Genomic DNA, 12056 nt, shown 5'->3' on the forward strand with positions numbered 1-12056 from the left:
TGGAGGGAAGCAACAGCTTGTATCCTTGAAAGAATTCCAAGAGGAAAAACAGTTGCTTCGGCAACGATGCCCTGTGGCAGTAACATCCACACTCCTGGGCTGTTTTGATTCAGGGCTCTAAAGAGCTGCTCTGTCTAGAGAAAATGTGAGTGCCTGGAGCAGAAAACATTTGTCCTTTCAAGGACAGCCCCCCTCCCATTGTTTTCAGGGCAGGGCACCGCTAGATTTCTTGCAGGGTAATTTGAATCCTGAAGAAAAAGCACCTGTGTTTGACATCATCTGGTTAAAGCAGGACTTTCCTGTCCTGGGCCCAGGAGTCCATGACTCAAGCAGCTTCCATCTATGTAGGAAGTGAGAGTGAATGCTGGGCTGTGTCTGGGGTGAGGAGTCAGTTTCCACACCTGGCTGTTGTAAGTGTTATTGTTGAAGCCTCTCTGTGCACAGAGCCTGGGTGGGAAATGGGGTCAGTGAGGCTGGACATTGCCTCAAGCACGGTCAGGCTGGGGCCCCGTGGGGAGGCTGATCTGTGTACCCCCAGGTATAATACTGTACACTGCCATCCACAGAGGAGGGGCAGAGGACAGCTGTCAGTGTCTTGGAGGGAGGGCTTGGACAGGGGGTGGGGGACAACACTTGCATGCATGTCGCATGGAGGAGAGCACTGAACCCAGTGTCGATATACATACCCTGCTTTATCTCATTGGTTGGCTTATGAGTAGTGTCCCCATTTGGGCTTTGTCCCAGGCTGCATAACTCACAAGACAGAGCCTGAGCTGGTAGAGGTGCTGAGAAAACACTTGAGGGGTTGAGTGGATGGCATGGAGAGTGATAGCTGTTTCCAGGTGTGAAAGAGGTGGAGGGATTTTAGGCAGAGGAGGGCAGGAGCAGAACAGGCAGGCATGGAGGTGGTCTGAATTTGGGAAGACGATCTGTGGAAGGCCCTTCTTCCTTGCCACCTCCCTGTCCCCCCACACTGGCTAGCGTTTTCTGACTTGGACTCATATTCTCTGCACACGTGTAGGGTCTGCTCTTCTCAACTGTGGTAGCTCGAGGGCAAGGGCTGGGGCTTCCTCTGGGTGACACTGATGGCCGCTCTGGGTGAACTGAGGGAAGGAACAAGGCATGAATGTGGGGATCTGTTATGTGACTCCTTTGTCAGGGGATGAGAGGGCCTCACCCCGAAGACACAGGTGAGAGTCTCAGGCTCCACCGTCATCATCACTGTGGTTGGCGCCTACTGACTGAGGACGTACTCTGTGCCAGTCACAGTGTAGGGCTGTCATGTCACATGCGTACCCTTAAGTAATGCCATCTAGCAGTTGAAGAAACTGCAGCTCTGAGAAGCTAAACTGGCCCAGGGTACCACAGTACACAGTTGTTAGTGCTGGGTATCGACTCCTCATGTGGTTCTGCTTTCTCAACCTTTCCATATGCTGAGCATGTGGATTTTTAAAAACACTTTGCAGCTAAAGGAAGTGTGTGTAGGTGGGGATAAGACCTTGTGAAGCAGTATTTCCCCCCACAAAAAAATGTGCCAGTTCTGACTTGTTTAAATTTGGTTTTAATTAGGATTTTTATCACTTGTAGATCACACCAGAGAGGAGACAGCTGTCTTACCTTTACTTCTCAGATTGTGACACTCCGAGAAGCAGCTGACCAGAGGTTAAAATAGCTTCTAGTCTAGGAGCTTCAGCACATTTTGTTGCTGCGTAAACCTCTGACTTGCCTGGAAATTGACTTGTAAAGAATTTTGCATTTCATACTGGGGTGCCTGATGCTGGGGTCTGGTATATTTCATGCTCAGCTGTGTGTTGGCATGGAGGGAATGGAGAGATGGCTCCTAGCTCAGGTAAGGGCCTTGGCTTACATCAGTGACTGGCCTTTGTGGTGGTCAGGAGAGTTGGGGAGGATGCTGGGACCAAGCTCATAGAACACTTAACATCCCGAGTCCCAGCTCCTCCGTTCGCAGAGTGGGCATCACGACCTTTGCCCTGCCCTTATCTTGGGTTCTCCTTGGGGATTGGGTGAACAATGGAATATAACACAACTTTGAGCCCTATAAAGTGCTGGATGCGTTTGTTCCAGGATCAAACCGAGGGTCGGGCTGCTTATTCCCTCGGCCCAATAACGAGATGCAGATGAGCTGGGAGAGAAGGGAGTTGTTTTTATTTCTGCAGCTGGTTACAGGGAGAAGGCCTGGAAATTATCACCGACCAATTCAAAATTACTAAGTTTTCCAGAGCTTGTATATCTTCTAAGCTATACATCTATGTGTAAATGTGCATTCATCTAAAGACTTAAGGGGTTAACTTCTTTTAGTCTATAACTAAGATCTGAGTCCTGAAGACCTTCCTCTGGACCCTCAGTAAGTTTACTTAATATAAATGGGTCCAGGTGCTGGGGTGATTACCCTTATCTTGTCTCCTGCTAAATCGTGGAGGTTTGGGGCGTTCCTTTCAGTCTCCCAATAAACTTGTTTATGGAGGCCTGGGGAGTTTCTTCAGACCTCCAATAAAACTTATTTAATCCTAAACAGGTCCTGTTAAGAATTCTTCATTATCTTGTCATGCTTCAAGGCTCAGGAAAGGCCTAGGCCAAACTCTTGGTGGGCTTTTGTTACATTCTAGCCTTTGTGTAAGGGCACTGGTTCTATCAGCTTTACATATATATATATATGTATGTGTGTGTGTGTGTGTGTGTGTGTGTATGTGTGTGTATATATATATATATATATTTTTTTTTTTTTTTTTTGAGATGGAGTCTTGCTCTGTTGGCCAGGCTGGAGTGCAGTGGCACGATCTCAGCTCACTACAACCTCCTTCACCTGGGTTCAAGTGATTCTCCTACCTCAGCCTCCTGAGAAGCTGGGATTACAGGCGCCCGCCACCACGCTCGGCTAATTTTTTTATTTTTAGTAGAGACAGGGTTTCACCATGTTGGCCAGGCTGGTCTCGAACTCCTGACTTCAGGTGATCCACCCACCTCGGCCCCCCGAAGTGCTGGGATTACAGGCATGAGCCACCGCCGCCCTGGCTAGCTTTTAATATTTAACCTAGCTACTCAGTCAGTACTGAAACGTAATGGAGGCCTGCGTTAGTGAGACCTGGCCTGCCACACACTTCGTTGTTAGGTTATTACTATAAATGGCCATGTATAGCCAAGGCACTTATTTGCAAACAACAGAAATCCGTTCTGGCTGATTTTAGAAGAATACAAAGTGCTTGTTGTTTTAAAAATAGAGCCGCTTACAGCTTACCAGGAGTAAAAGAAAAAAAATAATTAAAAAGAAAGAGAGCCAGCCTTAGAGGTACACAGCCTGAAAGAATCCCAACATTTCATAAGAAAAATGGAAAATGGCTCAATGAGGAAACTACTTCTGCCTTCGAGTACTAGATACTACAGTTAGCCCTGTTGCCCCGTGCCCTGGAATCAATCTTGAATCAAATCTTATTGCAGCTCCCCTAGAGAGAAGTCTGTGCCACCCCACCCCTACCTCTCTGCAGGTCACAACTCACCATTTGGAGTCTCTTATGGGCATATTGGATCAACAGTGCCAGAGTTACCTTCCTGCTTCAAGGCAGGCTGGGAAAGTGAGTGAGGCACTTTTGGCTTCTGTAGTGAGGGGCAGGCTCTTCTTCCTCCAAGACTCAAGGTGGAGCTTTCATAAGTGAAGGGAGGAGCTCGGGCTCTGGGCAGCCCATAGAATAACTTGGGAACATAGTGCATTGGACACACCAGTCTACTTGAGGTCGAGACCCGAGGTTTGGCCCTCGCTTCTCCCCTTCTCATGCTGCACACTTCATCTGGATCTCCTGTGTGGCCCTCTGGATATTTACATTGTATGAATGATTTTTATTTTGGGGGGTGGGTGTGGTGGTGACAGGGACTCACTCTGTCGACCAGGCTGGAGTGCAGTGGTGCAGTCTCGGCTCACTGCAGCCTCGACCTCCTGGGCTCAGATGATTCCCCCACCTCAGCCCCCCAAGTAGCTGGGACTACAGGCGCACACTACCACTCCTGGCTTTGTGTTTTTTTGTGGTAGAGACAGGGTTTCACCATGTTTCCTAGACTGGTCTTGAACTCCTGGGCTCAAGGAATCTTCCTGTCTCAACCTCCCAAAGTGTTGGGATTACAGGTGTGAGCCACTGAGCCTGGCCCCTTAGGAATGATTTCTTTGCATTTCTTCCTATCCTGCCTGCCCTATGTCCAGAGCCCACCTTGGTGACCACAGTAGCCCTCAGGCAGCTGAGTGTGGCCTCATGCAGTCCGCTTTCTCTTCTAGGTCAGCCTCTTGAAGAGGAGTCAGCATGTGGTCTCACTCAGAGGCTCCTCAACTGGGCCATGTATTAGAGATATGACCCAGGAGTAGGTGGGCTCTTTGAACATTCAGATTCCCAGGTCCTACCATGGAAGATTCTGATTTGGCAGGTGCTGTTTATAACCATTCCCTGGGCTGCTGCTAGTTTATCCTCTATCAGCTCATATCTGAGGCCTCTGCAGCCCTACCAGTTTGGTGGTTTTCTTATTTTTCTCATTTGGTGTAAGAATGGATGTGATCACACTTCTCTGGCTGTTAGGCAGAAAGCACACCTAAGCCTTGGGGCTGTTTGAGAGAATTTTGAAAGCCTGATGCAATCAGAAAGCCCCTGTTTAAATGTGGGCCTATCTTTTATTAGCCCGGAGCCACTGGTTAAGTTTCTTAGTTGTTCTGAACCTGGTCATTTGTGTGCAGTGATAATACCTGATTCTGGGGTAGTTGTGGGGGCCAGAGGCCCTGGTGTGCACAAGAGTGAAGTGTGAGTAGATGAGCAAGTACCACATGGCAGCTTGCAGTTGGAAGGGACTGTTCCTCCCGACAGACTCAGAGACAACTGCTCTTCAGCTGTCCTTGGGGTGAGAAGGTGGCTCTCCTAACCCATATCCAGCTTGTTTTTTGGGGGGCCCCTTTGCTTTCTGGCCTTTGCTAAATGCTCTTTATAAAATACTCAAATCATATTGTTGCCACCTCTCTACCTGTCCTCCAGCTTCTCAGTGCTTGTGAGATAAAGTCTGTAGCCCATCAGGCGGGCCCATCCCACTTCCCCAGTGCCCTTGGATATCACCACTTTCTGCCTGGACACACCCGCTCCTTCTAGTGACCCTGACATTCCCCTCTCTGCTCGCTCAATCTGCATCTTCCCTCTTCTCTCCCTGGACAGCTTGCCCACCTGGCCCTCCAGGTGTTCTCGGGTCCCACCTTCTCTCATTCCCAGCGGCATTCAGGCTTTGGATGCACTATAGGGTGGTTATCTGTTCACCGTCTGCCTCCCCCTTCCCTGCCCCTGACTTCCCTGAGGGCAGCCATCTTGCTTTAGTCACCTTTTTGTCTGCCCCATGACAAGACTCAGAGACTCCGTAAACATTCAAATGAAGAAGCAACTAGGCAGGCACATGGATTTGGGAGTTGGATGGGCTGAGATTTTCCTCAGGGAAAAACAGACTTGCCCACGAGGACAAGTCCAAGAGTTTATTTAAAAAGTACAGGCTGTGGTGATGATAACAGCAAGAAGAACTTCACTGGGTGATTGTGAAGTCAGTTAGGTTTCTTCGATCTGTAGTTTAGGCATGGACTAGGGGTGCTTTGACAGCCGTCAACATTGGAAAAGAACTGGGCATTTTAGTTGGTCACAGGCTTTGAATATGCCAGTGGTGTGACGTGGATACCAGGAACACTGATGTCCCAGCTGTGGTGTTGGCTATTGGTTGGTTGGGAAATAACTTTTTTTTTTTTTTTTTTTTAGACGGAGTTTCGCTCTTTTGCCCAGGCTGGAGTGCAGTGGTGCAGTCTTGGCTCACTGCATCCTCCTCCTTCTGGTTTCAAGCGATTCTCCTGCTCAGCTTCCTGAGTAGCTGGGACTACAGGTGCCCGCCGCCATGCCCAGCTAATTTTTGTATTTTTAGTAGAGACGGGGTTTCACCATGTTGGCCAGGCTGGTCTCGAACTCCTAACCTTGTGATCCGCCTGCCTTGGCCTCCCAAAGTGCTGGGATTACAGGCGTGAGCCACCGTGCTCAGCGGAAATACCTGTTCTTTTAATAAATGGTAGCTCTTATTCCCTTGACCCACCCCATTTTAAGAACAAATCTACCTACATGAAAGGTCACATAGATGCTATAGAGGTTGATGCATCTGGTGCCAGGTTTGAGTGAGGGCCATTGGCAGCTATCAGGGAAACTGTTTTAGGGGACCCAGAATTGATGTAAACAGGCCCATGGGACTAGGGTGTGTGTGGGAGGTGAAAGGGTATCATTTACAGGGGCCACCCACTGAGGTTTTCAGGTCCTTGCTTGCTGTCTCTATTGGATCCAGCGAAAGTGAACACATAGTGGTTGGGCTTGCTCCTCCTCTTCCCTCCTGGGCTCAGCCTAAGAATCCTATCTACCAGTCAGAGTTCGTGGAGAAAGGTCACCTTCTTTTGCTCTACAGGCCTGACAGATCTGGGGGTGGTCAGGTAGCAGCCACATGTCCTCAGGACCAGAGAGTCTGGGTGGTTGTTCCAGTCCCTGGAACTGACCAGGTGGGCCCCCTGTGCCTGACTCCTCTGGTTGTCCACTGTGAGGCAATGGGGAAGGGGTTTCTGGGTGCCACACGAAGCTGTCTCCCACCAAGGGAGGGGTCTTCCAATCTGCATGGACCTTATCATTTGCTTTTGTGATTTGCTCACTGCTGCTCCCCTCGTGAGCTTAGAATGGTGAGGAAGTCCTAGTGGTTGTGAATTCTGCTTTGTGGTGAAGGAGGCTTTTTTCCTCTCCAAGAAAAGGGAAATGGGGTAGGGTGAGAGGGTGGGGAGGTGACTTCATTGCTCACCATCAGTTAGTTTCTTAACCGACGTTTTTAGCCCCCCAGTAATGGAGATGTCTATCCTGATTTAAGGGGGCTTAGTCTACAATTGGCTGCTGCATTTGCTGCTCTGGTTAGAGTCCCAGGCTGCAGAGGGACGCTGGTGTGTGCAGGCTCAATCTGTCCTCTTCTGCACCAGCAAAGCTGGACTTTTGTTTTTTGTTTTTCCAAGCTTGAGAAAAGTCATTAGGCATTGACAAGGCTGTGTCAGGCCTGAGTGCCAGCCACGGTTTCCTGCTTCCCCATTTAGCCAGGTGAGGGTCAAGAGAATCTGTTTAGGGTATGAGTCGAGATAGTGAGCCACAGTCAGCTGGGTTCCTCTGGTTACTTTTATTATTAAGTCATTTTGACAGCCGAATTAAGGAAGATGGAAAAAATACTGCCCACAGTTGAGTGCGAGTCCGTGAAGTCTTTGGCCATTTGTATGTATGGTATTGCCATGGTTGCAATCATGAGTATGTAATATAGGACTCTTACCCCTGGCGTTCATGTGTGTGTCTGTTGCATAGTGCTGCCTCGCTATTTTAATGCCTCCCCTGGCCCATCATATGAATGCTGGCCTGCATAACTGTGCCCTACAGGTGTTGGGCTCACTGCATAGTTCCACTTCTCCCTGCTGTGAGAAGCACAGCTCTAAACACCTGCGTGCGTTGCTTTTTTATTTCCTTGTGATGTCTTTTGAGACTGGAGTTCTTGGCCAAGAAATGACCATATCTGGGGCTCTCGATGGGTTTGATTGTATCTCTCTGAAATGACACCAGGAAGAGCTGTCAACTGTCATGTGATGACAGATGGAGGAGCCCTAGACACCCTTGAAACCATTTGCATGTGAAAGGTAGGGACAGGAGTGGGACAAGAGCAAAGGGCAGGGGTTCTAGAGGGAATCAGCCTATGCTTGAAGCCTGCCCTGCCATTTGGGTCCTGGCAGCCTCTAGCTGTGTGACTCTGGATGGATTACTTAATTGTCCTGGGCTTCCATTTTTCTCATTTGTGGTAGAAGAAAGGAGTGCTGACCTTATTAGATTTTTATAGTGATTAATTATTGATTATTTTTGATAATATCAGTACTACTGTTTAATTAATGGAATAATCAGTTGCCTGGCATACTGTTATTACCAAAGAAATGACAGTGTTGTAAGACATGCAGAACAGAGAAGAGTGACATTTGGGTTCGGCACTGCCCAGGGCTCACCTTCTAATGGAAAATCTTCCAATTTTATGGAACCTAGTTAAAACCACACTCCCAAGAAGTGGGCAGGGTTGGGATTTTTGTCTTCATTTTGCAAGAGAGAAGCAGAGGTGCAGATAGTTGTTGGAAAGGAGGATAGAACAGACAACTAAAGGATAAACAAGCAGCCTGTGTGGTAGAAGGAACTGAGGATGTGGCAACAGGGAGCTGGGCTTCTGTTTATTTCACAAAACTTGTGCTCTACCCAATGGAAAGAGTATTAGGTATGACATGCACAGACCTGGTCCAGCCTCAGTTCTTGCATCTGTGCAACAAGGCTAGTGATAACCTAATACGTGGGTGCTGTTGGAAGGCTCACACAACAGAAGTTCCTGTAACATGGGAAGTTAGCATGTGCCTCCTGCCTCCCCAGGTGGTTCCTTTACTATTGGTCCAGCTGCTCTTGGTGCCAGGTGCTGCGCGCAGTGATGGAGAGGCCTCTGAGAGCTTCTAGTCTAGGAAGGAAGACAGATGTCAAACAAAATCTCATGCAGGGAAATAAAGGTAGAATCATATGTCTGGGATGGTTATCATTAGAAGGCATGGGAAGAACACCTGTCTGCTAAAAGTGGTCATGACCTTTGGCCCACACAGGGGAATGTGCTGAAACCCACCCACCGAGTTTTGCGGTGGGGTCAGAATTAAGGATTCTGTGGGGAAACTTCACAGATGGGTGGTGCCTGTTCTTGTAGCCGGGGGCCTCTTGACAACCCTAAGGGAATCAGATAGCAGATAGATCATTTCTTAATTTGATCCTCATTAAAAGTATATATATATTTTTTTGAGACGGAGTCTCGCTCTGTCGCCCAGGCTGGAGTGCAGTGGCACAATCTTGGCTCACTGCAAGCTCCGCCTCCCTGGTTCACGCCATTCTCCTGCCTCAGCCTCCCGAGTAGCTGGGACTACAGGCGCCCGCTACCACGCCTGGCTAATTTTTTGTATTTTTAGTAGAGACGGGGTTTCACTGTGTTAGCCAGGATGGTCTGGATCTCCTGACCTCATGATCCACCCGCCTCGGCTTCCCAAAGTGCTGGGCTTACAGGCTTGAGCCACTGCGCCCAGCCCTAAAAAGATTTTTTAAAAATTGTTAGTTGATAAATAATAGCTGTATATTTATGGTGTACAATGTGATGTTTCAATGTATATATACACTGTAGAAAGATTAAATCAAGCTGATTTAACATTTTTTGTGGTGAGACTTTAAAATCTAGGCTCAGCAATTTTGAATATACATTATTATTAACTGAGCACCATGCTGTGCAGTAGCTCCCTTAAACACACTCCTCCTGCCTAACTGGAACTTTGTGTCCTTTGACCAACGTCTTCCCTTTCTCCACCTCCCCTGCAACTCCAGCCTCTGTAACCACCCATCTAGTCTGTTTTGGTGAGTTCTACTTTTTATTTTTTTATTTTAATTTTTAATTTTTTTGAGATACGAGTCTCACTCTGTTGCCAAGGCTGGAGTGCAGTAGTTCAGTTACAGCTCACTGCAGCCTTGACCTCCTGGGCTTGGTTGATCCTCCCACCTCAGCCTCCTGGGTAGTTGGGACCCGCCTCGGCCTCCCAAAATGCTGGGATTACAGGTGTGAGCCACTGTGGCTGGCCAGTTCTACTGTTTTAGATTCCACATATAAGTGAGATCATGCAGTATTTGTCTTTCTGAGCCTGGCTTATTTCGCTTAGCATAATGTTCCCTAGATTCATCCATGTTGTTGCAAATGACAGGATTTCCTCTTTTTTTTAAAGCCTGAATAGTATTTCATTGTGTGTATATGCTAAATTTTCTTTACTCATTCATCCACTTATGGACACTGGTTATTTCCATTTGAGCCTCACTTTTAAAAATTAAAAGTTTAGCATATACAGAGACTTACCCAAAAAAAAGTAGCACTTTCAGAAAAGGATAATGTGCTCCATTCACATGAATGTTGTTACATTTAAAAAAATGGGCTGGGCATTTGGCTCATGCCTATAATCCAGCACTTTGGGAGGCCAAGGCAGGAGGATTACTTGAGCCCAGGAGCTCGAAACCAACCTTGGCAATATAGTTAGACCCTGTCTCTACCCCAAAAAAAAAAAAAAAAAGCTGTGTATGGTGGCATGCTTCTATAGTCCTAGCTACTCCTATGCAGGAGGCTGAGGTGGGAGGTTTACTTGAGCCCAGGAATTTCAGGCTGTGGTAAGCTATGATTGCACCACTGCATTCTAGCCTGCACAGCTAGACAACAGAGCGAGACCCTATCTCAAAAAAATGCAAATGTAGATCAATTTCTCTTCTGGTTGGTCTAATAGTAATAGGCCTTCTGTTTCCCAGCATGGATCTGGGCCCTGGGTGCTGGGTCCGGGGTTCTTGTTAAGTGCTTTCTTGGTTTTTGTGTCGGGGCAAGGGGTGGGTGAGAACAGAAGGAACATCTGATTCCCTAAGAGGGATGCAGCAAGAACCAGGGTTCGAATTAGGCCCATCGCTGATGGACAGCAGGACTTGGAACACTGCAAGATGTCAGCAGGCAGTTTTTTTTCTTTTCTTTTCTTTTTTTGAGATGGAGTCTCACTCTGTCACCCAGGCTGGAGTGCGGTGGCACAATCTCGGCTCACTGCAGCCTCTACCTCTGGGTTCGAGCGATTCTCTTGCCTCAGCCTCCCGAGTAGCTGGGACTACAGGTGCCCACCACCATGCCTGGCTGATTTTTGTAGTTTTAGTAAAGACAGGTTTTCACCGTATTGGCCAGGCTGGTCTCGAACTCCTGACCTTGTGATCCACCTGCCTTGGCCTCCCAAAGTGCTGGGATTACAGGCGTGAGCCACCGTGCCCGGCCAGCAGGCAGTTTTTCATGATGCAGGGTCATGCGGGACCCTGTACCACATGGTGGACCCAAGTTGCCTTGTATAATCCTCACATGTCCCTGTTAAAGTAGCGCCAGCGCCACTTTGACAGGGGAGGAGACAGAGCCTCAGGGGGGTCCCACCACTGGTAAGCAGTGTGTCCTGATGTTCCCACCGCCTGCCCAGTCCAGGGCTGCAGGCTGGGCTTCCTGCATACCACAGTGCCCCTACAGGGAGGACCCTGGAGGGAGTTTGGAACCAGGCCAGACTTCCCAGAGGAACTCGTCCAGTCTGGCTGCATATGAAGGAAGGGGAAGAGACTGGTCTTTGCCCTGCCCTCTGTGTGACCTTTCAAGAGGTTATTTCCTGCTGGGGCCAGTGTGGGTGAAGTCTCAGGGCAGTGGGAGGGGCCTTTTGCATACTAATGGTTCTGGTTGTTCCCTCTGCTCTCTTCCCCCTCTGTCCCTCTGTCCCCAGTCCCACTCATCCTTTAAGGTGACACTTCCTTTGGAAAGCCTCTGTAGACACCTCTTATGTCACCCAAAAAAACACTGCCTTCCCTGGCTGTTGACACCTTCCCTTTTCCCCTGTGGGTCACCACCCCCTTGAGAATCTGAAGAGCTCCAGATTTCTCATCCACTAAGATTCACCTTCTCACACTTGCTTGTGTTTCTCTCTGGTCATTGACCTCTGGCATCTGTGCACCGAGGATAAGAATCCCTGCCCTGCTCTGTGGGCAGTAGGTGCCTACTCGTTCCTCTTCCTCCTCAGTACCCAGCATGGAGTATCTGGCACAGGGGAGCCAGTCAGTATTTGTCGACTAATAAAGTCTGCTGGAGGAGCTCTGTAGTGCCTCCTTTGAGCACTTGCAGCAAGAATAGGATCAGAGTTGACTTGGGCTGTTTGCCCACACTCCTGACACACACATGGAGGATATCTGGGCAGGGCCGTGTGACGGGCCTGGCGAGGAGCTGCACTGGCTCTGCATGCCGTGGCCTGGGCCTTGAGGTGCCATATGGATGGTGGGGCCCAGCGTGCCTCTCTTCTGAGTGGAGCAGGCCCTCCTTTCCACCGCTGAGGGCACCTTGACAGGCGCTATCCCTTGGCACTAGCCTTCGTCAGACCC

At 48.8% G+C, this 12056-nt stretch overlaps 1 protein-coding gene across 16 annotated transcripts in view; it reads left to right on the top strand.

Annotated features, from left to right (window-relative positions):
- Positions 1-12056, top strand: part of CCDC12 (coiled-coil domain containing 12) — a 57946-nt gene that overhangs the window by 18536 nt on the left and 27354 nt on the right. For 2 of the 16 annotated variants that reach the window (XM_063661238.1, XM_063661241.1), the window contains exon 1: positions 306-410. The exons of the other annotated variants lie outside the window; for them this stretch is intronic. In XM_063661238.1, the coding sequence (XP_063517308.1) occupies positions 321-410 (90 nt within the window). In that variant the 5' untranslated portion in view covers positions 306-320. Of the gene's footprint in view, positions 1-305; positions 411-12056 lie in introns of those variants that run through there. 16 annotated transcript variants of the gene reach the window in all.

This window comes from Pongo pygmaeus, chromosome 2 (assembly GCF_028885625.2).
Source record: "Pongo pygmaeus isolate AG05252 chromosome 2, NHGRI_mPonPyg2-v2.0_pri, whole genome shotgun sequence".
Taxonomy (NCBI): domain Eukaryota; kingdom Metazoa; phylum Chordata; class Mammalia; order Primates; family Hominidae; genus Pongo; species Pongo pygmaeus.